We start from the raw sequence: 23840 nt of genomic DNA, 5'->3' as shown, positions 1-23840 counted from the left end.
TTTTTCTTTTTTACATTTTTATAACAATATATAAAAGATGACATAAATGGAAATTTACGGTAGTGGGGGAAGGCGTATATCTACTTCAAAAGGCAGGTCATTTTTAAAAGCTCTATTTTCTAAATTAAAACTACGAAAGCGGGGTGGGTTGTGGTGGGGGCAGTTGTAGCCCTGTAGGACCTTCGGTGATTGATGATCTAAGTTTCCGGAGGTGTCTCAGAGCCTCGGTGGATCTTTCAATCGGGGATGCCTGCGGAGGGCAGAAAGAAAACAGGCGTTAGAAACCAGAGGTCAAAGATGTGTGGCGCATCCCGCCCTCCTCTCTTGCCGTCCCTACCGGCATTGAAGTACTTATGGACAAGGTTCTCGCAATGGCTTCACGTGCATGTACCCGCCACCACCGCTCTCCCACACCTTCCTGGTCCAGCAGCGAGTCCACTGCCCGGCTGGCTGCTCCAGGCGCGCCGACCGCTCAAGCGCTCCAGGTCCGCCCGGTCGAGGGCAGAGAAAGCGCGACCGCCCGGCCCGCGGGGTTGCAAGAAGAAAACGAGTGTTATGTAATGAGTGTCAGTGGTTGCTCACCATGCAAAGGCGAGAAGATGTGGCCTTTCCCTTCCCGCCTTCCCAGGCATCTTTTGCACCTGGTGCGGAATGAGCCAGCCAGCTAGCGATAACCAAAGGGCGCCTCAGGCTCTGGCGTTCCTCGGCTGAATCCCGTAGCTTCCCTGCGCATGCCTGCTTCTACAAACCCACAAATGGTTTCCTATCATTTCTGAAACAAAATGGATGCTCATTTATTCATATGATCTGGCTTCTGCCTTTCTCTCTAATCTCGTTGTGTACGGGCTCCAGCTTGCCGTTTGGTTCTCCCGAGGCAGCATTTACACTTGAGAGTCTCAAGTTTATTTTATTCCTGGGGCAGCATTTGCACTTGAGAGTTTCTTTTTATGTTTATTCCTGAGGCAGCATTTGCACTTGAGAGTTTCTTCCTCCCTAGCTTTCATTAGATTCTCCAACCACTCTTTATTTTCTCCTCCTATTCACACTTCATATTTACCCATTGCATTGGTTTTATAAACTGGCTCTCTGAAAATAGGTTGTTATCTTGCTTAACGTCTATTTCCCAGGTCGGCCACGATAGCTTGGGACTGTAATCCCAGTACTTCAGGAGGAGGGGGGAGGATCGCTTGAGCCCAGACAACAGGGTGAACCCTCGTCTCTATTAACAACAACAACAACAACAAAAACAAACAAACAAAAACAGGCATCGTGGCGCGCACCTGTGGTCCCAGCTAGTCGGGAGACTGAGGTGGGAGAACCCCTTTAGCCAGGGAGGTTGAGGCTGCAGTGAGCTGTGATCGCGCCATGCACTCCAGGCTGGGCAATAGATCGACCCTGTCTCCAAATGTAAACCCCATGAGGGCAAGACTCTTGTTTGGTCTCATTCACCTTGGCGTGCCCACCACCTAGAACAGGGCTGATCACGCAGTAGAATCTAACCATGTAATTAATTGTGCTTGAAGAGGGGGTGTTGGGGAGTAAGAGAAGGAAGGGAGGAAGGAAGAAATGAAAGACTTGTGTGCTTGGATTAAATATCTTCGGTTTGGTTGAGTCGTTCAATTTATTCATTTGCTTGTGGCCCAATTCGATAGTTTTACTCCCTCTCCCACTTGGCTCCTCCAGCTTTTCGCTCAACCCTGGAACCGAGCTGTAATTGGCAACTCCTTCTAAATCCGGACCGGATGCTAGTTGTAATTGGAGGCGAAGTCTCCTTCTTCACCGGGACCCGGATGCTAGCTGTAACTGGAGGGAATTGGTGGGGAGCAGAGGCCGAGTAAAGAAGAACTTCGCGTCTTTAACTTCGAAGGTGATTTTGCGTTCTGTATTTACAGCATCTCCAAGCAGAGGGCTTAGAGCTAACTCTCCACCCCGTCCTCTCCAGCTCCCCTATGGCCCAGGGAGCCCAGTGCCCCGTTCTGGGCCAAAATAAGGTGGATTTCAGAATCTTCAAGGTCATGTTTTACCTTAAATATTCGTGTTAATTCCCGTGTATTGCTTCATATATATATATATTTTTAAAGGTGTTCCTCCTCTAGAAACAATTGAGTAATGTTGGCACTTTCAGCAGACAGCTGTGGGGGGTAAGGAACTGGGGTCATGGAATGGGGGCGGAGGGAGGATGTTTTGAGATCGCAAAAAGGAAAGGCAAGGGCAAGGAGGACCACAATTCTATCTTCATCTCTCAGTGATCTCTTGCACAAGTTTAAGAGGGAAAGGAGAGGGCCTCTGTCTGCCACAGAGTGCTGCAAATTCCGGTGCACAGACTGCCAGGGTCAGCGAAGTCTTGGTCCTATTGCCCTCAGAATCCCCTGGGGCAGCTCTGGAAAACTCTACCGCATAAAGCGGAGGGTCAGATTAGTTGAGTTGTGCAGAAGAGCCGAGATTGAGAGATCTCCAGATGATGTCACGCATAATTGGGTTTGGAAATCCTGGGGTTGGTCCAGCCAGCTTGGTATGCAAATGAGGAAACATACCTGGTAAGTGGATGCAACTGGCCCTAGTTTGGAGGAAGAGGGGGCACTAGACCTCTAGCCTCTTGAGTCTTCACTGCTCCGCAGTCTAGGCCTTGAACTAGGAGAGGGTAGGTATGCTTTGGGAAGTATAATGTACAGAATGGGCTTTCACGTGCGCAAGTTCATGTCGGGATTATTTCCCATTTGCTGCCCTGGCGGGGAAGAGCGATCGGGAGACTCAGGCCCTCCCATGGATTGGCACGTGAGCTGAGGCAAGACCCGAGACTGGTCTCCCGGGCTGAACTTTCTGTGCTGGAAAATGAATGGTCTGAGCTTTGGAAGCTCTCCGGGTACAAATCCTTAGATCATCAGTCCTCACCTGAGGGACCTTCCGCGGCATCTATGCGGGCATGGCTACTGCCTCTGGTGCCCCCCGCAGCCGCGCGCAGGTACCGTGCGACATCGCGATGGCCCCGCTCCTCAGCCAGGTCCACGGGCAGACGGCCCCAGGCATCGTGTACGTCCAGCCGCGCCCCAGCCCGGTGCAGCACCGCCAGCGTGTCCAGGAAGCCCTCCCGGGCAGCGTCGTGCACGGGTCGGGTGAGAGTGGCGGGGTCGGCGCAGTTGGGCTCTGCGCCGTGGAGCAGCAGCAGCTCCGCCACGCGGGCGCTGCCCATCATCATGACCTGCCAGAGAGAGCAGAGTGGTCAGAGCCAGGGTAGGGGCCGGCATGATGGAAAGGAAGCTTGTGTGAAGCCCCCTCACCGCCAAGTAGACACCCACACAAGCCACAGGTGTCTAATTACCCCTACATTTGCTTCCAGTTTCCAATTTCCTTCTCGAGTTCTCTATCACATTGAATTCCATTATAACCTCTGAACTTCTGCGGAGCTGTCGCCACAGGCAGAGAGCACTGTGAGGCATGGGCAAAATAGCAAAGGGGCAGGGACAAACTGACTTTTACTCCAGTCTAACTTCCTGTATTTCCCTTGAGATAAAACTACTGAAATTTCTTCCTGAAATTATGTTAGGCCTGGAGATTTTTTTTTTTTTTTTTTTTTTGTTCTCTGCTGTATATCCAAGCGCAGAATGTGGTAATTGTTAAAAAGAGAAAACTTGTTTGTTTGTTTTTTTAAACAAATTCTCACAAAACTTTTAAGTTACCCTTAGTTTCTGGGAACGTTGAACTTAAATTTCTTTTTCATTAAATTAGTTTTAAAATTACATATTGGCATAGTACAGTTGTATATATTTATGTGGTACAATATGAAGTTATGATCTTTGAACACAATGTGGAATTAAGTCAAGCTAATTAACCCATCCATCATCTCAAATATTTGATATTTTTGTCAAATGAGAGCATTTGGGATTTACTATTTAGCTATATTTATCATGCTGTGAAACACATCTCAAAAAAAATCAAACTTATTTCTTCCATCTTAACTGAGGCTTTGTATCTTGATTACCACTCCCCATTCCTCCCACTGCCCCCCTCCCCAGCTCCAGCAACCACCATTCTACTCTTTACTGCTAAGAATGTATTTGTTTTATATTTCACAGATAAGTGAGAACATGTGATATTTGTCTTTCTGTGTTTGGCTTATTTCATTTAGCATAATGCTCTCCAATTCCAAAAATTCAATTTCTTCAAGTATAAAATAAGAATGCTAGACTAGCCCTAAAATTCCTTCCTGTGGTAGGTTGAATAAGGTCCCCCCCCACAAATGTCTATGTCCTGATCCTCAGAAACTGTTAATTTATTAACTTATGTAGCAAAAGAGGCTTTGCAGATGTGATTTAAGTAATGGTCTTGAGGGAGATTATCCAGAATTTTCAGGGTGGGCTCAATAGAACCCCAAGTGTTTTTATTAGAGGGTCACAGTCAGAGAGAAGATAAAAGAATGGAAGCACAGGCCACAGAGAAAATACAGGGAATATGAGCCAAGGAATTTGATGGTCACTAGAAGCTGGAAAAGACAAGGAAACAGATTGTCCCTTAGAGTTTCCCAAAGTGGACCCATTTTTGACTTCTGATCTCTAGAACTGTACTGTAAAATAATAATTTTGTTTGTTTTAGCTAACACATTTGTGGTAATTTGTAACAGCAGCAATAGGAAACGAAAAGGCTTCCCAGGTTTATGATTTGAGAGTTCATTAAACAAGAGATGGTCACCTTTTTGGTTCCTAAATCATCTTGGAAACAAAGCCATTTCCAGAGAGGAATTTTAAAATACTGTCTCCAGTCATAGCAACCTTAAAATTTGAGTGTTGCATGGTGGAAATAAACAATTTATTTTAGGATAACTGTTATTTGTTATATTAGCTTGAGGATGGTTGTGTTAAAGAGGAATTACTTATTTTTAGGTACATTTCATACTAAACACAAATTGCATAATTTGCCTAAATCAAGGAATTATACTAAATTATATTATGGTTATTAAATGCTGTCCTGAGAAAGTGAAACTGACTTAGTTTTCAAAGAGACAAAGAGAAAGTATAAGCAAACCAAATTGCAGCTACAAAAAGAAAGACAAAATGTTGCAGCATATTTATTGTTCCGTGTGTTCACTGAAGTTCTCTTTGTCTTGGTCATAAAACTAGCCTTAAAGGTTTTTATTATATTTCATAGAATGAAAAACCTAAAAAGTAACCCATATGTAAATATTTAAATCATGATATAAATCCAAAGCAAAAAGAAAATGAATTCATTGAATTAAAATGTGTAGGATGCTTAAACCCATTTGATAATAAATTGATATGAATTTAGCATTTAAAAATATTATACAAATAAGTGTTCCTATATTAAACACCAGTGTAGTTAGGATTCTAAGCCAACAACACTTCCCCTTTTCTACATGTTCTTCTCCCTTCCCCATTAAAAATTGTCAAAACTATCCACTTTTCTTTTTCCTTTTTGTTTTTAAACAAATAAGGTCTCTTCTAAGATGTTTTAGGACTACAAAGCCAAATTCCCGGGTCCAAGCTGTTGGCAAAATTTTAGAGATGCTAAGTTACCCATGCATTAATTACTTTTAAATCATCCCCTAACTCCCTCACAAAACCGGAGTAGGGAGAGGAGAAACACCACTGTTCAAAAATGAGGAATTGAAAACTCTATCACAAAATAAACTATTATCAAGTAAGCTAAAGATAGCAAAACAGTAAAAATATTAGCAGATATTCCCAAAATGGTGACTACATATTACTTCTGGCACGATCACATGAATGTAGCTCATTATTTCCTAAGTTCCTACAGCAAACATGTATTTATTTGCCCTACTCAGTTAAAAATAAACACAATATGTAGTTGCTTCTGAATGCTTTTTTTTTTTTAATCTCCCTCTCTTTCTTTCTTTCGACAGTCTCACTCTGTCACCCAGGCTGGAGTGAAGTGGCTCCCTCTCGCTGTTCACTGCAACCTCAGCCTCCCGGGTTCAAGCGATTCTCCTGCCTCAACCTCCCGAGTAGCTGGGATTACAGGCGCCTGCCACCACCCCCCGGCTAAGTTTTGTATTTTTAGTAGAGGCGGGGTTTCACCTGTTGGCCAGGCTGGTCTCGAACTCTTAGGTGATCCCCCCGCTCCTTGAGCTCCCAAAGTGATGGGATTATAAGGCGTGAGGCACTGCGCCCGGCAGCTTCTGAATAATTTCGATCAGAAATTTATATTCGATATTTATTCCAACATACAGCACAGATTTCCACTGATAATCCCTACTAGTAAGAAAGATAAACTCCATCCAGGCATCTGTGAATTGGGGGCTAAGTAGTCCCAGCACATCTTACATTTCTTTAAGACTCCCGTTTTATCTCAAACCTTCGTAAGTTTTGTATCTGATAGAGCATACTTCCATCTAATACAAATATGTTCCCCCCTTCAGATCTTCACAGCATTCGAGAGATCGGCACGCGCGTGCCTCCTCATTCCTTCCTTGGCTTCGCAAGCACCCAGGGCTTCGCCAGCAGGAGGTCTGTGATTACAAACCCCTTCTGAAAACTCCCCAGGAAGCCCTTTTTTCCAGACTCAAAGCGCTACCTGATTCCGACTCCCCTGCAAACTTCGTCCTCCAGAGTCGCCCGCCATCCCCTGCTCCCGCTGCAGACCCTCCACCCACCTGGATCGGCCTCCGACCGTAACTATTCGGTGCGTTGGGCAGCGCCCCCGCCTCGAGCAGCGCCCGCACCTCCTCTACCCGACCCCGGGCCGCAGCCGTGGCCAGCCAGTCCGCCGAAGGCTCCATGCTGCTCCCGGCTGCTCGCTCCCTGCTCTCCCACTCTCCGCAGCGGCCAAGTGCACGCGGCCGCCCCACCCTCTGGTGACCAGCCAGCCCCTCCTCTTTGTTCCTCCGGTGCTGGCGGAAGAGCCCCCTCGGCCTCTGTCCCCCTCAACTCCTCTGGAGGGATCGCGGTATCTTTCCAGGCAGGGGGGCGCCGTTCGCGAGTGCTTGGAGGAGGTGCTATTAACTCCGAGCACGTAGAGAATGTGGCACCCCTGAAGTCGCCCCAGGGTGGGCCTCCCCCGGGGGCACCAGCCGGAAGCAGCCCCCGCCAGAGCCAGCGTTGGCAAGGAAGGAGGACTGGGCTCCTCCTCCTCACCTGCCCCCAACACCGCCCTCCGGCCTCCCTGCTCCCAGCCGCGCTCCCCCGCCTGCCAGCAAAGGCGCGTTCGAGTGCGTTCACTCAGTTAAAAAGAAAAAAAGAAATCCCCCCGCCCCCCGCCCCGTTTCCTTCCTGCGCGGTACAACCTTCCTAACTGCCAAATTGAATCGGGGTGTTTGGTGTCATAGGGAAAGTATAGCTTCTTCTTTTAATCATAAGAAAAAGCAAAACTGTTCCTTCCTAGTTGTGAGAGCCCCACCGAGAATCGAAATCACCTGTACGACTAGAAAGTGTCCCCCTACCCCCTCAACCCTTGATTTTCGAGAGCGCGGGGTTCACTAAGTCAGAAATCCTAGTTCAAAGGATTCCTTTTGGAGAGTTGGCCTACCCTCTCCTTCTCCACCCCTTCCCCTCCTACGTGTAAAATGGCTGTCTGGGGCAAGGGTTTCTCAGACGTGTACATTGCCTGGTATAACAGCAGACTCTGAAAAGATGAGGTTTATTTAATACGGGGGAGATTTCTGCCTGTAGGCAGATAGGAAAATGGAGATGGAGTCATTGGAAGGACGGACTACATTCTCAAAGTCATAATTCCTAGACCAGAAAAAGTGCTCAGTGTTCTAGAGGCAGAGTTGCACAGTGATCCAAAGACCCGCTTTACACATTGTCCTGTCTCCTACACACTCCTCACATTTCTCTTTCCTACTGAAAATACTTTGCATTTTTCTTAGTTATAAAGGGAGAAGGGAATATGGGTACCCCCTGCTTTACAGGGGTGTTGTGAGTTTAAATGAATTGTTGTATATTAATACATATAAGAGTTAAGAACACTGCCACACATCCTAAACTAATACCTGTTAGCTCTTGAATTATCCGTTTTGAGGATTGGCTTGCACTCTTGTTTTGAGGCATAGAAAGAAAATGCTTTGGAGCCGGACGCGGTGGTTCACGCCTGTAATCCCAGCACTTTGGGAAGTTGAGGCGGGCAGATACCTGAGGTCAGGAGTTCGAGGCCAGCTTTGGCCGTCTGTACTAAAAATACAAAACTTAGCCGGGCGTGGTGGTGCACGTGTGTAATTCCAGCTACTCAGGAGGCTGAGGCAGGAGAATCGCTGGAACCCAGGAGGTAGAGGTTGCCGTGAGCCGAGATCGCGCCACCGCCTTCCAGCCTGGGTGACAGAATGAGACTCCGATTCAAAAAAAAAAAAAGCTTTGGATAGAATTATCACTATTATATAAAAGGAAAGGCTGGACGCGGTGGCTCACGCCTATAATCCCAGCATTCTGGGAGACTGAGACAGGAGGATCACCTGAGGTCAGGAGTTCGAGACAATCCTGACCAATATGGCGAAACCCTGTCTCTACTAAAAAATACAAAATTAGCTGGGCTTGGTGGTTCATGCCTGTGATCCCAGCTACTGGGAGGCTGATGTAGGAGAATCGCTTGAACCTAGGAGGAGGCGCAGGTTGCAGTGAGCCAAGATCGCGCCATTGCACTCCAGCCTGGGAGACAAGAGCGAAACTCGGTCTCAAAAAAAAAAAAAAAAAAAAAAAAAAAAGAAAAAAAAGAAAGAAAGATCAAGAAGACCTTATTCCCTGAAAAGATTATGGGCCCCTCCACCACCCTCACTTATAAAGAAAAGTTAAACAGCACTAAAGAGTATAACAAGTGCAAGGAGGTAAAAGTTCTAATTTTTCCTGTGACTATTACTTTTTAAGCTTTTCAAAAACATATATTACGTTTTTAAAAAATGGATTGCTCAGACTTTGCTGATGCCTTAAGCACATGCTTAACCTACCTACTGGATAATCCAGCTCTGTTTAAAAGTTATATTTCAATCCCTGGTTGACTTAAACCTTGTAGACCCAGTATATCTTGTACTTTTAGTGTCTGCTTGATGTTAAAACACGTAGTTTTTAAAATGAAGCCAATGGAAACAATTTGGGATGTCAAGTATGTTATTAAAATCTACAATGCATTACTGTGCCATTTATATTTTCCTCGGAGTACCTCTCATTTAGCTGTGTAGCAATGATATGGAAAATTCAAACTATCGATAAATAAAATTCGTTTAGTTTAGCTTAAGGTATTTTATGATGGAGGAGGAAGAAAGAGTGGTTGCCAGGTTGGGAGGGAGGGAACACATTTCCATCACTAATACAATGGGTTTTTTGTTTGTTTTTTGAGATGGAGTTTCGCTCTGTTGCCCAGGCTGGAGTGCAATGGCACGATCTCAGCTCACTGCAACCTCCACCTCCCGCGTTCAAGCGATTCTCCTGCCTCAGCTTAGAGTAGCTGGGATTAGAGGCGCATGCCACCACACCCAGCTAATTTTTGTATTATTAGTAGAGACGGGATTTCACTATGTTGGCCAGGCTGGTCTCGAACTCCTGACCTCAGGTGATCCACTCACCTCGGCCTCCCAAAGTGCTGGGATTACAGGCCTGAGCCATTATGCCCGTCCTACAATGGTTCTTAATGGGGGTGGGAGAGTGGGAAGAGTAGGCTCCTTCAAGAGGCTGCTGAAATGCCTTCTTCTCAAAAAATAAAGTATGTAATGATTTTTTTTTAAAGATGTGTTCACTTCCACATGTATTTCTAGATAAAACTTTCAGGGAATTCAGGGATTTCTCTGAAACTCTACCATGGATTTCTACATCAAGAACTCTTTCAGCTCTTCTGAAATACATGTATAGCTATTGGTGAAGAAGATGGGAGATGCAACCATACAAAAAACAACATTTGGATGCATCATATACAGGTGTAAAAGTTGACTGCTTTGGAAATACCAAGAACAAGTTTTAGATATGTATACACTCTCTTACCTTGCAGTAGAGCACTGGAAGGATTATGGCCTCCTTGGGTGGGGCCCTTTTGCTCTAGAAATTGAAGTCCATTATCTATTATAAATCTTATGTAAATAGTTAATAATAGTGGGAAAACTTTCCTAGTTTTTCTATTAAAGAACCCACCACGCTCCCAGTTTACTCATACGTATCGACCTGAGTTGCAAACCCCTAGAAGAATGAAAATATACAGTCCTGGATCTCGGTGCTCCTCATGCCAGCCTCAGATTTCCTATGTGCAAAATGAGATTATAATATATTTCATGTGGTCATAAAATATGATAATGTATGTCCAAAAGCTTTTAATGTAAAAATTTACTACATTTACTAGAATTTACTAAAGTTTGTTGGTTATTGTTATTATTATTCTCACACTTACTTTTCCTCTTTCCTGAGAATGCCATTCTTTTTTAGATTTGCAATGCCTTGGCAGTTTTGAAAATCTATACTGTGAAATTTAAACCTGACTTAATTCTGATCAGTCTTATAACAAAAAAAGACTACCACCTGTTCATTCATTCAGCAAGCTCAGACGCTAAGGGCCGACATGGGGTGGGGGTAGGGGGAAGTAGGTCAAACATAATATCTCTAGAGTCAGACTGCCAGGGTTCAAACCTCAGCTGTTCCACTTATTGGTTAACTTTTAACAAAGTTACTCAACATGTCTGGGCCTCTGTTTTCTCATTTGCGTGATTAGGATAATAACTGTACTTGCCTCAAACAGTTGTTTAGGGATTAAATGGGGCATGTAATGCTCTTAGAAGAGCAAAATAAAGTGTAGAATGATACAAGAAAATGAAAAGGGGACAAAACTCATTCTCATTTGTCTCTAGTAGGCAAAGGCTTCCTGGACGCTGAGAGCTGATCCCAGTCTTGAAGAATGATGTGAGTTTAAAGATGGAAAAGCAGGAGAAAGATATTCTAGGCAGAGGTAGAGGATGTGCAAAGGCATAGACATTTAGGAAAACTGAAAGTAATTCATTTAGACTTATTCCTGAAAAACAGCCTGTGAAGGACTCCTCAGACAGTCAAAAGAAAAACTAGGAGAAGGGGTGGCAAGGAAGTGAGGACACTGTGTTGACTACTCTTTCATAACTTGGTTGTGATAGTTCAAGGCCCTATGCCATGAAGTGAGGCAGATGGAAGGTGGAAGAGACCTGAACACACACATACCTAGAAGGGCAAGTGCCAAGTGAAGAGAAGGGAAAGTCAGAAGAGAATAAAAGTGAAGTACACAGGTAAGATAGGATATTTTTGAGGACCCGAGGTCCCTCAAAAGTAATGAAGAAATAGAACTCAATGTACAGTGGTGGTTATAGATTTTGTCACAAGAGATACATGGATTTGGGAGGGAGAAAAGGTCAGAATGGGGAGGAAGTTGAGGCACTTCATTCCATGAATAAGGAGGTTAGCTTGTTTGCAGAGTGAAAATAAGATGGTGGGTTAGGAAGTTTGAGAATGGTAAAGGTTTGGAATACCTCTTATGAGTAGAGAGGAGTAAGACTCAGATAGAGAAGCGTTTTGTTTTGTTTTTTAAAATCAGAGTGGAGAACCCAACTGAGGGTTCATGACACAGTAGGGACACCTGATTACTTTCTTTAAAGAAAGCCCTGCAGTGGTGTTACTACTTCAGCAACCCTACAAATCAAAGACTAGTCATACTAGATGTGAATATTAATTCAACGTATTACCAGAAAGAGACAGAAAGATACTTGAGAAAGTAGTGTCCTAGAGTTAGGTTCTGGTTCTGACGTGGTATTGTGGGATTGGCAAGGTACAATATGCACGTATTTCATGTGATAAGCAGATGATTTCATTAAGAAAATAAAAGGATTTGAGGCAATAGCTCTACACTGAGACCAAGTGACAGTTCTCATTTATCTAATGAGAGAGTTCTCATGTATCTCATGTATCTATTTTTTTGACTGTGAAATCTTTTGAGATTATATCTAGATTCATTGTCCATAATTTTCAAAATGGGCTCTCTCTTGTTCTATTCTTTATACTTGAAGTGAGATAATACACACATATTTCTTTATCACTTTCAACATTATTATTAAAGATAATTGTTTTAAATATAGCTTGATGTTAAAAACAAAATATACATAGAATATCTCTGGGGAGATACAGGAAAAGCTGTTACCCGTGAGGCAAGGAAATAAAGAACTGGGATGGGCATGTGACTTACTTTTCACATTCCATGATTTGTACTGTTTGAATTTTGTACTATATGCATGGCCTTTCTAATGAATTAAATAAACATAATAAAACTAGCAGACAAAAAAGAGTTACTTTTATTAGAATTATCATTCATAACTGTATTTGAAAAAGAGTAACTGAGTACCTACTATATGTCAGGCACTGGGCTTAAAGTTGTCAATATTAATTAAGAAAGAAGGGTTCTTAGTCAAGAGCATGTATTGGTAACAACCATCAATATATTTGTTTCTCTGGAGGAGGAAGGTGGTATCAACTGGGATGAGCTCTTGAGTAGAGCCCACAGTAATCATTTGAGGAGGGAAGACTGGAGTGATGCATTCTGATAAATGACACTTCACACTTGTGTTACCAGGAAAAAAAGGTTTCAGAGTCTGGAGACAATCCCATAATTAAAGAGAATTCCTTAGGAAGTAGCTTATGAGAGCAAGACATATGCCCTGTAAAGGAGTTCCTAGGTGCAGCTGTGTTAAGCCTTCTTGATGAGTTCTAGAATAGGATATTGGGTGCAATAGATAATTATTTGAAGGCAAAGGCGATGGAGGAATAATTCCATGCATCCCTTTAATTTAGGAAAGCAATAATGTAAGGAAATTAGAGTCCCTGGCCTAGCTCTACCACCTACTTTATTACCCTGAATAAATGACGTTTTTTTTTTTTCTAGCTTCAATGTCTTGATCTACAAAATGGGCAAATCACAAATGTGTGAAAACAGATTGTGGTTTGGCCCTGAAGTGCCAAAGTGCTCCTGAAGCTGCCCCAGATAAAAATTAAAAATTCTGATAATTAAGGTCCAATGTGGGTGGTGAGAGTATTTTAAATGGGAAAGAAGTACTTTCTTAGGTAAATAATTGCAAGGTATTTAATTATTTATTTTCTACAAGGAAAAAAGATCGCTTCAGCATGAAAGGGAGACCTCTGAGAAAGTAGAGCAGACCTCCAAACAGATTTGCTAAGAAAAAACAATGTGTCCCTGGGAGCAGATCTGTAGAAGTTTCAAGACAGAGGATGTTTCTTTCTCCCCTTTACTATCCTCTATTTAATTAAATTCAGTATAACACAATTATTTAGTATTTGCTATAAGGAAGGTACTCTTTTAGAAACTCTATGCTATCTTCGCTCATTCAGAATTATTGTAAAATTTCTCTTCCTGCTCAAACTGGATCTTAGCAAGGAGTACAAAATGCAAAATTCTTTGATGTTTTGCAGATTTAATGCCTAATTATAGTTAAGTCATAATTTCCAATCTTAGTTTCCAAAATGTTAACTGGATGTAGAATTAGCAGTACCTATTATCATCTTCCCAAGAATATTCTGAAGGAAACTTAAAAGTATATTACTTATTATATAGCAGGTGTCTTTTCTAAATTATGTGCAAAACAAATGTGATTTTAAATCTATGTAAGAAATTTACTATTAAAATGTCTCTAGGGTGTATGCTTGTGAAATGAGGAATCTTTGCAGCTCATGAAAACAATTATTCCCTAACATTTTGGTAAATGTTTTTTATGTTGATAAATTACTTGTGGTGAATTACTTATACCTATTTGTAGCTATTTGATCAGCTGAGAACACTAAAACATTAGCACAGTATGTATGTATGTACATATTATATGCACATATTTGGTATATATGTATATTATGTACAGCACAGATATTGAGAATTGGCCTCATCCTGAGGAACAAAATAAGTAATAAACATAATTAGAGGAGATAGGCAGGAAGAAATAGAGATAATAAAAAATTCATTAAAAGTTGCCCAGAAAATAACGGCTATCATTTTTTGAACCCCAACTATGTGACAAGCATTAAGCAGTTTTATACGTGTAATTTACAATTCCACAGCTGTCCCATGGGATAGGGAGTATTATTCTTTCTTCATAATGCAGACAACAAAAGGCTCAGAGTGCTTAAGTAATAAGGAAAATAAGATAAAGTTCAAACTTAAGGTTCTCAGTTCTGTTTGAGAGGTCCTCACTCTCCCTACTACAATATCTGTTTTCCTAATGATAATTTATCCAGTATGTGGTGGACAACTCATCAATGCTTCCTTTTCTTTGAGGATTGTGCTTTAGAGCAAGTTGCAAAACCTGGGCCAAGATTACTGACTCTCCATTTTCAGAAACTACTGTGCTTCTATGATTATTCTTCAGTAGTAATACATAGTGATAGAAATTTGGAACTTAAAGACACGCAAAGTCTCCTGAAAGTCACTTAATTCAGTCCCCTCATTTTTGAATGATTTGCTTTCCTGATTAAAGCTCACACATGTAAAAATAATTAAGGAATTAGCTGCACATAGAAGATGAAAAACTACCCTACACAAAGCAATAATTATTAACATTTTGAAATACTTCCTCTTTTTCTTTGCTTAATCTTTACATTGTGAATATTATGCAATTTTGAAATGAGCTTTTTCTAACTTATTAGAGCATTTTCCAAACTTCTCCAAAAACACTTCATAAATGCTACTTTTGACAGCTGTAACACATTCCATTGGAAAAATAGTTATAATTTACTTAATGATGTCCCTGTTGTCAGATATTTAAGGTGTTTCTAATTGCTACTAAAATTAGTATTGCAGTTTTTTAAGGGTAGAAAGGTCTTGAATATATTGCAAAACTGCTTTTTTTAAAGTCACCATTTTGATTTATAGATAACAAAATGGAGGAGTGGTACATATTGAGGAACTATGTAGCTATGGTTACTCAGCTAATAAATGTTTGCTTTAACTGTTGAACTCAGTTCCTCTCTCCATTCTCCATTCTTTCTATGGCCACAGCTACTTAATTGGACTTAATGTGGGTGGGGGGAAATGCCAACCATATCCTTAATCATAATGAAAATGACACATATGCAAGTGGGACAAGGCTAGTCTTTAAACTCAGATAGAACTGACCTCTCATTTACCAGCTCTGTGGGCTTGAATAAGTTATGTAAACTTTCTGAGCCTTTATTTCCTCACTTCACAAACTGGGGAAAATAAAATTTACCCTGTAAGGTTACTGTGAGGAATAGAGAATGTCAGATATATAAAAATCCGGGTGCAGGGTAGGCTCTCAATAAATGGTGCTTTTTAATTTTTTGAGAATATGTATGACATTTATTATCAAGTTATTTATTTAGGTCATCAAAATAAATGTCCTTTTGAGTAATTTTTCATTAATTCCTGTACATTCTGGCAGGTATCTGTGATTTCAACAAGCAAATTCTCTTCTAAAAGGTGTGATGCTACCTCTGAATTCTAACTTCCTAAAAAAAACAGCTTCTTTGTAACAAAGCTGCCCATGTTATGACAGAAGAATTTCCAAAAAAAATCCCTCATTAAATCATGAGAAGTGACACTGGAGAGTGTCACCGTGTTCAGTATTTCCTCTGCATTCATTGCTACCCACCTCCACTGCTTGGAGTGCATTTTAAGTGGAAGGTACAATGGGGAAACTACAGTTAAAACTGAGGAATTGCAAAATTTTCTGTCTCTAAACTTCTATTCCTAACCTCCCTCTTTTTCCTTCTTGATGGGACAGATTTTCCCCTCTCAAACATGCTGTCCTTTTTAGTTGCTAACACAAGCATATATAATATCTCATTTCTGCTTATGCTGCTGATGGATGTATGTGCTGTTAGAGCTCTGAGATAATGTTGAAAGTTACAGGTAAATAATATTGTATTCGGTTTTCACTCCCGGGAGTGGAGGTTTAGTATTCATGGTTCACTGATAGGTTTAACAATGGTTTAGGATACTCTAATTTCAGGGGGACCACCTACATGGAAGCTTTCCTCATCAAATGGAGAATGGTTGTCCCCCTTTTGCCCCTCTAAAAAACTATCATTTAAAAGTAGCCTGCTTTTTTTGGACTTTATAGTCTTACTGTTAATGTTCAATTTTCTGTGTCCTTTCCTGAACTTAGGAGAGTTCTGAAGCCAATCTCCCCTCTGATATTATTAAAGATTGCAAGAAAATTTTCTTGTGTTAGACCATTCTTCCTCAAATCACATTCTTCACCTGATAATGTGATTTAACTCCCCTCAGGGGAATCAACTTCTTGATGAAATGTAATCAACTTTGATTAAATAAGTAAATGCTTCCTATTCATGTTTTAGCAGTTTTCACAGGCAGATTTAACATTTCCACTCATGTTTTCCTTTGAGTCTCTGACTTGAGGGTAGAGTTTTATCTTTTGTGTTGTCATAGTTAAGATAACTTCCATAATTAATTTCTCGAAATGGCAGTGATAACAGAATATACTGTATATTTACTCTGTACTGATTTAAAACCCCCAAGTCAATTTAGCCTTAAGAAAGCATACTATTTAGTGTATTTTGTGTCTTTCTTTGATATCCTACTGTTTAATATTTCTTTAATGATTATGAATACTAGAAGAGTTTAGAGGCACACCCTAAAGGTCACCATATAGAGCTTCTGTACAGATGTGAATTTAAAAGTATGCAAATTTACACTGATTTTACCTAACATCTTGGAATATACCAGGAGTCTGAATACATACATTTTTATTATATGTATATTTTTAAAGTGGAGTTTAGAAATTTCTAGCTACACTGAAAAATTATAATGAAGTAGGTATTTACTGTAAAAAACTAATGTGCTTTCTTAAGGGCATAGTTTAGTTAGGCACTATAATAACTGACAAACATATGCTGTTTAAAAATTTACAGTGAATCTTCACACATACTATTTTATCTACCTCTTATTACCTGAATACCATAGGGTCTCAGGTTTACAGATGAGAACATGAAAGCACTGAGAGTTTCTCATGCTTCATTCTGGTACCATGACAGCTATTAAGTAAACGAAATACAATCTGCTCACAGGTCATGTGAATGCTAAAGAAAGTAATCTTTCAACTGCATGCTTCAAGTGGTTCCTGTGCTGGTGAATAGGTATCCCATTTATTGCTTTTAAATTAAGGTAGGAATAAGTAATTTATACGTACAGTCATATGAGAATTTTTCATTGGTTTTATTTTGATCAAAAAATAAATTTTTGAAAGATGTTAACCTCTTTTCAACCAATAAATATTTACTGTGACTTATATGACTGATGCTTGAGTATAGCAGAGGCCCAAAGGGGTTAAGCAACTTTCAAAAGAATAATTAACTAAAAAAGATGGAGCTGAAACCATATAAATATGTACAGCACTCCATGGGCAACCAAGTTCAACTATATACGAATTACCAGTCAATGACTCTTGGCAGGCCATGCAACCTATCTGATCCTCAGTCTCCAGATCTATGAAATGAAAAAATGAAACATCTAAAACATAAAGATATTGTGATAATTAAATGAGATAATGGAAATTGAAGTGTCCTATTATTGTTAAGCTCCTCCTAATTATTTTTGAAGAAAATGATAACTTTACCATGTGATTTAGGAAGAAAGTTTTAATAAGCTTCTTTTAAAAATTAAATGTTTAATATATTCAACTTCAACTATTCAGTATGTAAATTGCATGGAGTAAAATTCAAAGTGTCCGATGTTGGACATTTACCAATTAGATTTTCAACTGGGGGAGTCACTGTTCTCTAGATAGCTGCTGTTTCTTTAAATTGGGTGAGAGAGTTATACAATTGCTGAGTCAGATGATCTGGCAGCCTGAAAGAGAATGAGAGCAAGAAAATGGTGGCACTCGAGAAAAGAAAGCAAAACAAGCTTTTTCCTAATACATCAGCAAAGTCACTGGTGTAATATTAGACAAACTGTAGCTTAAAAGCAGAAAAATGATCATTTGAAAGGCATGATATTTTAGTTTTTCCTATAATTGTTACTTTTTAGCTTACATTTTCCATCTATATTTTCCCCCTTCTCACTGTGCTTTTACAGAGACATAAAGACCCATCATTTTGTCCATAAATGCTTTATTCTGCTATGGCTACATTTTCATGCAATCTTGCCCTGATCTTAGATAAGCACAAGTTAAACCTGTGAAACACTTGTGCTTTGATTTTTCTTTCTTACATAATTTTAGGTTGTCATGTTTATTACGAGCCTGGTCTGGATCATAAAATGAAAGAAACCCCCATTACAACACACACACACACACACACACACACACACACACACACACACACACAGAGATCCATTCATTCTGTACAAAAAGAAGTAAGTGTATATAGTGTTTTAAAAAGACAACGTATAGCCTATGTGGAAAATTTCTGTATGGTTCTGTAAGCTTTAAAACACAAATATACCTTGTTATATTTTTTCTCTTAAACTATGTTCTGATTGTAAAAATGTAGTATCTAAGAGAAATTCTTTTCCAATTCATACAAAGGATCACATAATAATAAAGGGTCTCCTTCATTTGGTGAAATAACTCCTCCACTGATTACTCAGACTGTCCTCCCTGGGATCCAGTAAACTGACTCTAAACTTAAAATCTTACCTAAAATCCTGGACCTCAGTTCAAAGATAAATAAGCAGAAATAAGGTTAAAAAAGTAAAATTGGTCATATTCATCAAATTGTGTCCCAATGGGCCACTTGTAATAGTATATCCTTCAAGTGTTTATTTAAAATGCAGACTTCTGGGACCCACAGCAAATCTGAATCAAATTTTCTGAAAGTGAACCCCAGAAATACGTATTTTTAAAGGCAGCCCAGGTAATAATGCTGTTGTTAACCTTTGCCATATTTTTAAAATTTCTAGTTACTCACATTATTCAATTAAGAAAGCAAAGACTTTTTCAATTTACATTACCTCTATTGTACGATTTTATTAGTTTCAATTTGATTAAGAGATTACATGTCTTTGTTCATATAATTCTGAACCTCTATAAAACCTTTCTCTCTTAAAAAAATCCTACTGCCTTCACAACTATTTAAATAATTTATGATATTTTATTTTGAAGGTGAAAGAGAAAACTAAGAAATAGTTGAAGAAGAATTAAAAAGTCCTTTGTGATAACATGTTTATATTTTCATGAACAAAGCCAATCAATATGTCATAAAAAATAAAAATCAACGTACTATTTTTTGAAAGGATCTCTGATGCTTTGGGAATTTCAGTCTTGTAGTTGATGGCTTTCACTTTTTTTTTTCCTTTTATTACTTCTTTTTGATTGTATAGTTCTGCCAAAATGCAACCATCATTCCAGGGCTCATTAATTAAATAAATGCACTGAGAGACACTGACAAGCACTCAGAATTTCTTCAACCACCCTTTTTAAAAAGCAAATGCTAATTGGACATAAAGATGAGAACAACAGACATTGGGGACTACCAGATGGAGGAGAAAGGGAAGGAGCCAGGGCTGAAATACTACCTACTGGGTACTGTGCTCACTACTTGAGTGACAGATTCAGTCGTACTCAAAACCTCAGCATGGTGCAATATACCTTTGTAATTAACCTACACATGTGCCCCCTCTTTCTAAAATAAAAGTTAAAAAAAAATCTACGAGGCATTATATATTTTTTAAAAAATATCACTATGTACAATGCACTGTGCTATATCTGGAACTACAAATATTAGTTAAACAGTCCAAGACTCAGTGGGTTCAGGGACTCTAAGGATTTGCCATTCCTTTTAGATGGAAACCTTCCTTGGTCCACCAAGCCCTATCTTTCTGCCCTTTGAAAATTCTCCCTCACTTTCTTCATAATGCCGTCCTTGATTAATTCTCCTCTAGCAATACTACTGGTTTTTTGTATTTAAAATCATTCCTGTAATTTCTTCTGTTTAGATGGCTTCGTACATGAGATTCACGTTCAACAAATAGAAAAAAAACGCTATTGACATTTGGTAGCTTCGACAATTGTAAACACATGTGGGTTTGCTGAATACACATTAAAATAGCATGAATTAGGATATGGTGAATCTGTTGAGGTCCCAAGTTGGTGGGTATTTTCCAGGAAGGGTCAGACCCTTTAAAAGGACCTTTTATCATCTACCAAACAAATCCTTCATTTATTAATTCCTAAGGTTTTTTCCATCGGTTGGTTTACTGTCATGGAAATTGATCTTGTTTTAATAGCTACTGTCGTTTTTTTATTCTAATCAATGATTTCATTTGAAAAGAAAATTTTCAAACATGGGGAAAGCTGCAATACAAGAAGAAAACAATGGACAGACATCATCACTGGAAAAATACTACGGGCCACTCTCTATACCATCCTGCACCACCAGATGGAGAAACTGAGGGAAGGCGAGGCCTTTCAACACTCTTGGGTCTCCATCTGGCATGTAAGGGAACGAAATGGCTGTGGAGTCTCGAAGCGCACTTTCCCCGTGGTTTCTCCGAGTAACCCTGACTCACTTCTCATCTACCCATCCCCTCCAAAACAAGGCCTAGCCAGTTCCAAGCTGGAGAGGTGACCCAGAGTTGCCTTCTGTCATGTCTTGCCTTTCGTCCACTAAGCCCACTCAGACTCTGTCTGCTCCAACCCCCACTCCGGCTAGTGAAATCCCAATCGTCCTCCACGTGGAACCCCAGGTCTGCAGTTATGATAGCGGATCACATCGCTCCTGCGGAAAGTGCGCGCGGTGGAGTGATAATTGGACCAAGCGTCTAAATTCTTGATGGAGGACCTCGCTCCAGCTGCCAGTTAAACCTCTGGGATCCGCAGCGTCTCTAGGAATTGAGAGAGTGGGGAAGTTAGGATCGAGGAGGAGAATGGTGGGGGCTGAGGAATGGAGGAGCAGCGTGCATCTCATCTCTTGTCGTCGGTCGCTCTTTGGGGTCCAGGGCCCTTGCATCCCCAGCGTGGCTCGGAGGCAGCGAGACCTGCCTGAAATTGATTGGAGGGGACTAGAGTGTGCTTGTAGGGTGGGGTAGTGGGGGCGGAGAGAAGGGATCCCAAGAAGGGCGCCAAGTGCTGTTACCAGAGGCCTAACACGAGGAACCTTGGAAACAGGTATAGCTACGGATTTATGGGTTTAAAAATGGAACTTCTTGGTGAACGGACATAGCGTACATTACAGTCTGAAGTCACAGCCCTCGCAGGTTTTCCCAGACCTTAAAGCCACGTTCTCGTGTATGACACTTAAACAACTCAGTTTCCTTGTCTTTCCTCCCTCCCTCCCTACCTAAGGCTAGAGAAGTTCTTAGTTCATCCACTGTGTAGGATTGTTACCGTGTCAAAGGCTTTGGAAATGTATATTTTACTGGTGATGGTCATAGCACTTTGGAAAACTCAAAAGTAAAACGAAGAAAATAAGTATCACCAACCATTTTCCCAACCCCTCTCATCCTGAGGAAACCATTATAACTAATGGGGGAGGGGGGGAAGGAGAGAGAGAGAGAGAGAGAGAGAGAGAGATGAAACTGTTTACTGTTTTGAATCTTGCTTTAAAAAAAACCTGACTTTATAATGCAATCATTTAACCGTCTATGAAATATTCTTCAGATATCTGATGATCCAGAATATAACTGTACCATAATTTAACACTTTATTGCTAGAATTTTATGCAGTTTTTTATTTCTTGCTACTACTTATCCATCTGTATTAATCTTTGTCAGAACCTTTCTTTCCTTAGGATGATGCCTGAATATAAAATAGCTGAATGAAAGTGGATGGGTTCATTTTAAAATACAAAATTGTTTTTCTTGACGGTGAGGTGTTTAAGAGGTGGATTAATCTCACTGGGCAAAAAATAGAGAAGATATTAGTAATATGAGAATCAGAATTTAGATAATTTGTCTTAAAAGTTCGTATTCAATGTAATAATTTTATATTTAGAAAATGAAACTGTACCCATTGTTTATATAACTTAAACTGCCAAAATAAAGCACCACAAAAACTTTTTATCAGGTTGATTTTTGTATCAGGCTGGGCTTTGCAGCAGATGGAAAGGCTAGGGCAAGCTTGTCCAACCTGTGGGCCCGAGGGCCACATGCAGCTCAGGATGGTTTTGAATGTCGCCCAACACAAATTCATACACTTTCTTAAAATATCATGTTTTTTTTTTTTTTTTTAAAAACTTATCAGCTATCGTTAGTGTTAGTGTATTTAATACGTATCCCAAGACAATTCTTCTTCTTCCTATGTGGCTCAGGGAAGGTAAAAGATTGGACACGCCTGGCCTACAGTGTTCTACTATGAAGTTTCAGTTTTAGTTCGGCCTATAATGTTTTAGTACAGAAGGCAAGTGAGATTTTCTCTGTTTCTCCAAGGATTTTTGAAAAAGTGTAAAAGCACTTGGTCCACTGTTGAACCCTGCTATAAAAAATATTTTTGATACCATTTGTATCGCTTTACTAACAGGAATTGTTCATATGTTGGGAAAATGGTTTAGCTTAACTCTACCATGGTAGTTGATAGTGATGAACTAACATGGAATAACAGACCTGTAAGCCATCATAGATGGTACTAGGCTATGTTGTTGCTACCTTAAGATGATAACAGACTTTCTAAAATTCAAGAGTACTCAAAGTAGTAAAATGAATATTAAGTTTTAATTTCTAGAAGGGCTATGATTCATTTGGAAGTGCGAATCATGTACACATTGGGAATAATGGTTTATACTAACTGTACAGTGCTTACCTTGAGAGAACTCTATGCTCTTAAAGAAAAAAATAATGTGAGCCTTCTAAAGTAGCTATAAACAAATTACTATTTAACTTCATAATAAAAATATGACTATTTTGTAAATGCACCAAGGTAGAAGTAACAAATCAGCTGAGGCAATTTATCAGGTTTCTGTGGTTAAGAAATTGGTAATGTGGAATTTTAGTATACATATTTCCAATCATATAAAAATAAAAAGTAATAAACATATTTGCAGAAACTTAAAAAAAATTTAAAATAACATCTTATTTGCAATGATATTAAATAATTCATACGGGTAATTTTCAGCATGTGTGCCTCTCAAGGAATTGTATGAATCCTAACACAATTAGTATCCATATATATTCCCAAATCAATGTAACCATAGGCATAAAATATATTAATGTGAAATATATAATTACGTATCATTATAATTAACACCGCTAGATTTTATATTATGTATATCCTTTTACATATGAAATTGGAAAAGCGCATATATTTCAAGGCAAACATTCTATCCAAGCTGTGTGTTCTATTTTCAGAAACTTCCTGAAGATTGGGCTTTTCACATATGTCCTGAATATTGATTTATACCTAAATAACAAAAAATGATTTATTTCAATGAACCTATCATTTAAATAGTTTTGCATTTCATGCATATACATTAACATACTATAAAATATTTTCTCTAACTTAAAATCACCACAGTGTTATGTTTTATAGGCCTAAACTAAAAAATACATATTTATGGCATTTATATACATTGATATGTTCTACTTTGTTACTATAGATTTTCAGAAGCAAATTAATAATTTAAATAAAATGATTTTATATAGAATAATATTAACTAGAGTAATAAATATTTTTATATAGACAATAATATTAAGAACTATATTCAAACAGTTATGGATCACAGTGGCTAAACTTTTGCTGATACGGCTAAACCACTGTTAAAAAAACAACCACCAGGGTCTTTCAATGTTTCAAAATGAATTAAAATCAAATCCAGCAACAGGCCCTGAAATCCTTTATAAGCTCCTTTGACTAAATTAAAAAAAAATTAACGTTCATAATATGAAAAGTAAAATATGCTTTTATCCTATAGATTATAAATTTTTGCTAATAGAAAGTGAGACACTAAATTAAACACTGATAGTTTTAA

General features: G+C 39.6%; 1 protein-coding gene across 6 annotated transcripts in view; it reads right to left on the bottom strand.

The window, feature by feature from the left end:
* Positions 1 to 23840, bottom strand: part of CDKN2A (cyclin dependent kinase inhibitor 2A) — a 26641-nt gene continuing 2801 nt past the window's right edge. For 5 of the 6 annotated variants that reach the window (XM_045373326.3, XM_065530458.2, XM_065530457.2 and 2 more), the window contains exons 2-3: positions 2893 to 3199; positions 1 to 250 (exon numbers count right to left, since the gene is read on the bottom strand). In XM_045373326.3, the coding sequence (XP_045229261.2) occupies positions 237 to 250; positions 2893 to 3196 (318 nt within the window). In that variant the 5' untranslated portion in view covers positions 3197 to 3199 and the 3' untranslated portion in view covers positions 1 to 236. Of the gene's footprint in view, positions 251 to 2892; positions 3200 to 6625; positions 6776 to 23840 lie in introns of those variants that run through there. The other variant, XM_065530455.2, reaches the window with a different exon arrangement.

This window comes from Macaca fascicularis, chromosome 15 (genome assembly GCF_037993035.2).
Source record: "Macaca fascicularis isolate 582-1 chromosome 15, T2T-MFA8v1.1".
NCBI classification, from domain to species: Eukaryota; Metazoa; Chordata; class Mammalia; order Primates; family Cercopithecidae; genus Macaca; species Macaca fascicularis.
This window is presented reverse-complemented; position numbering and strand designations above follow the sequence as displayed.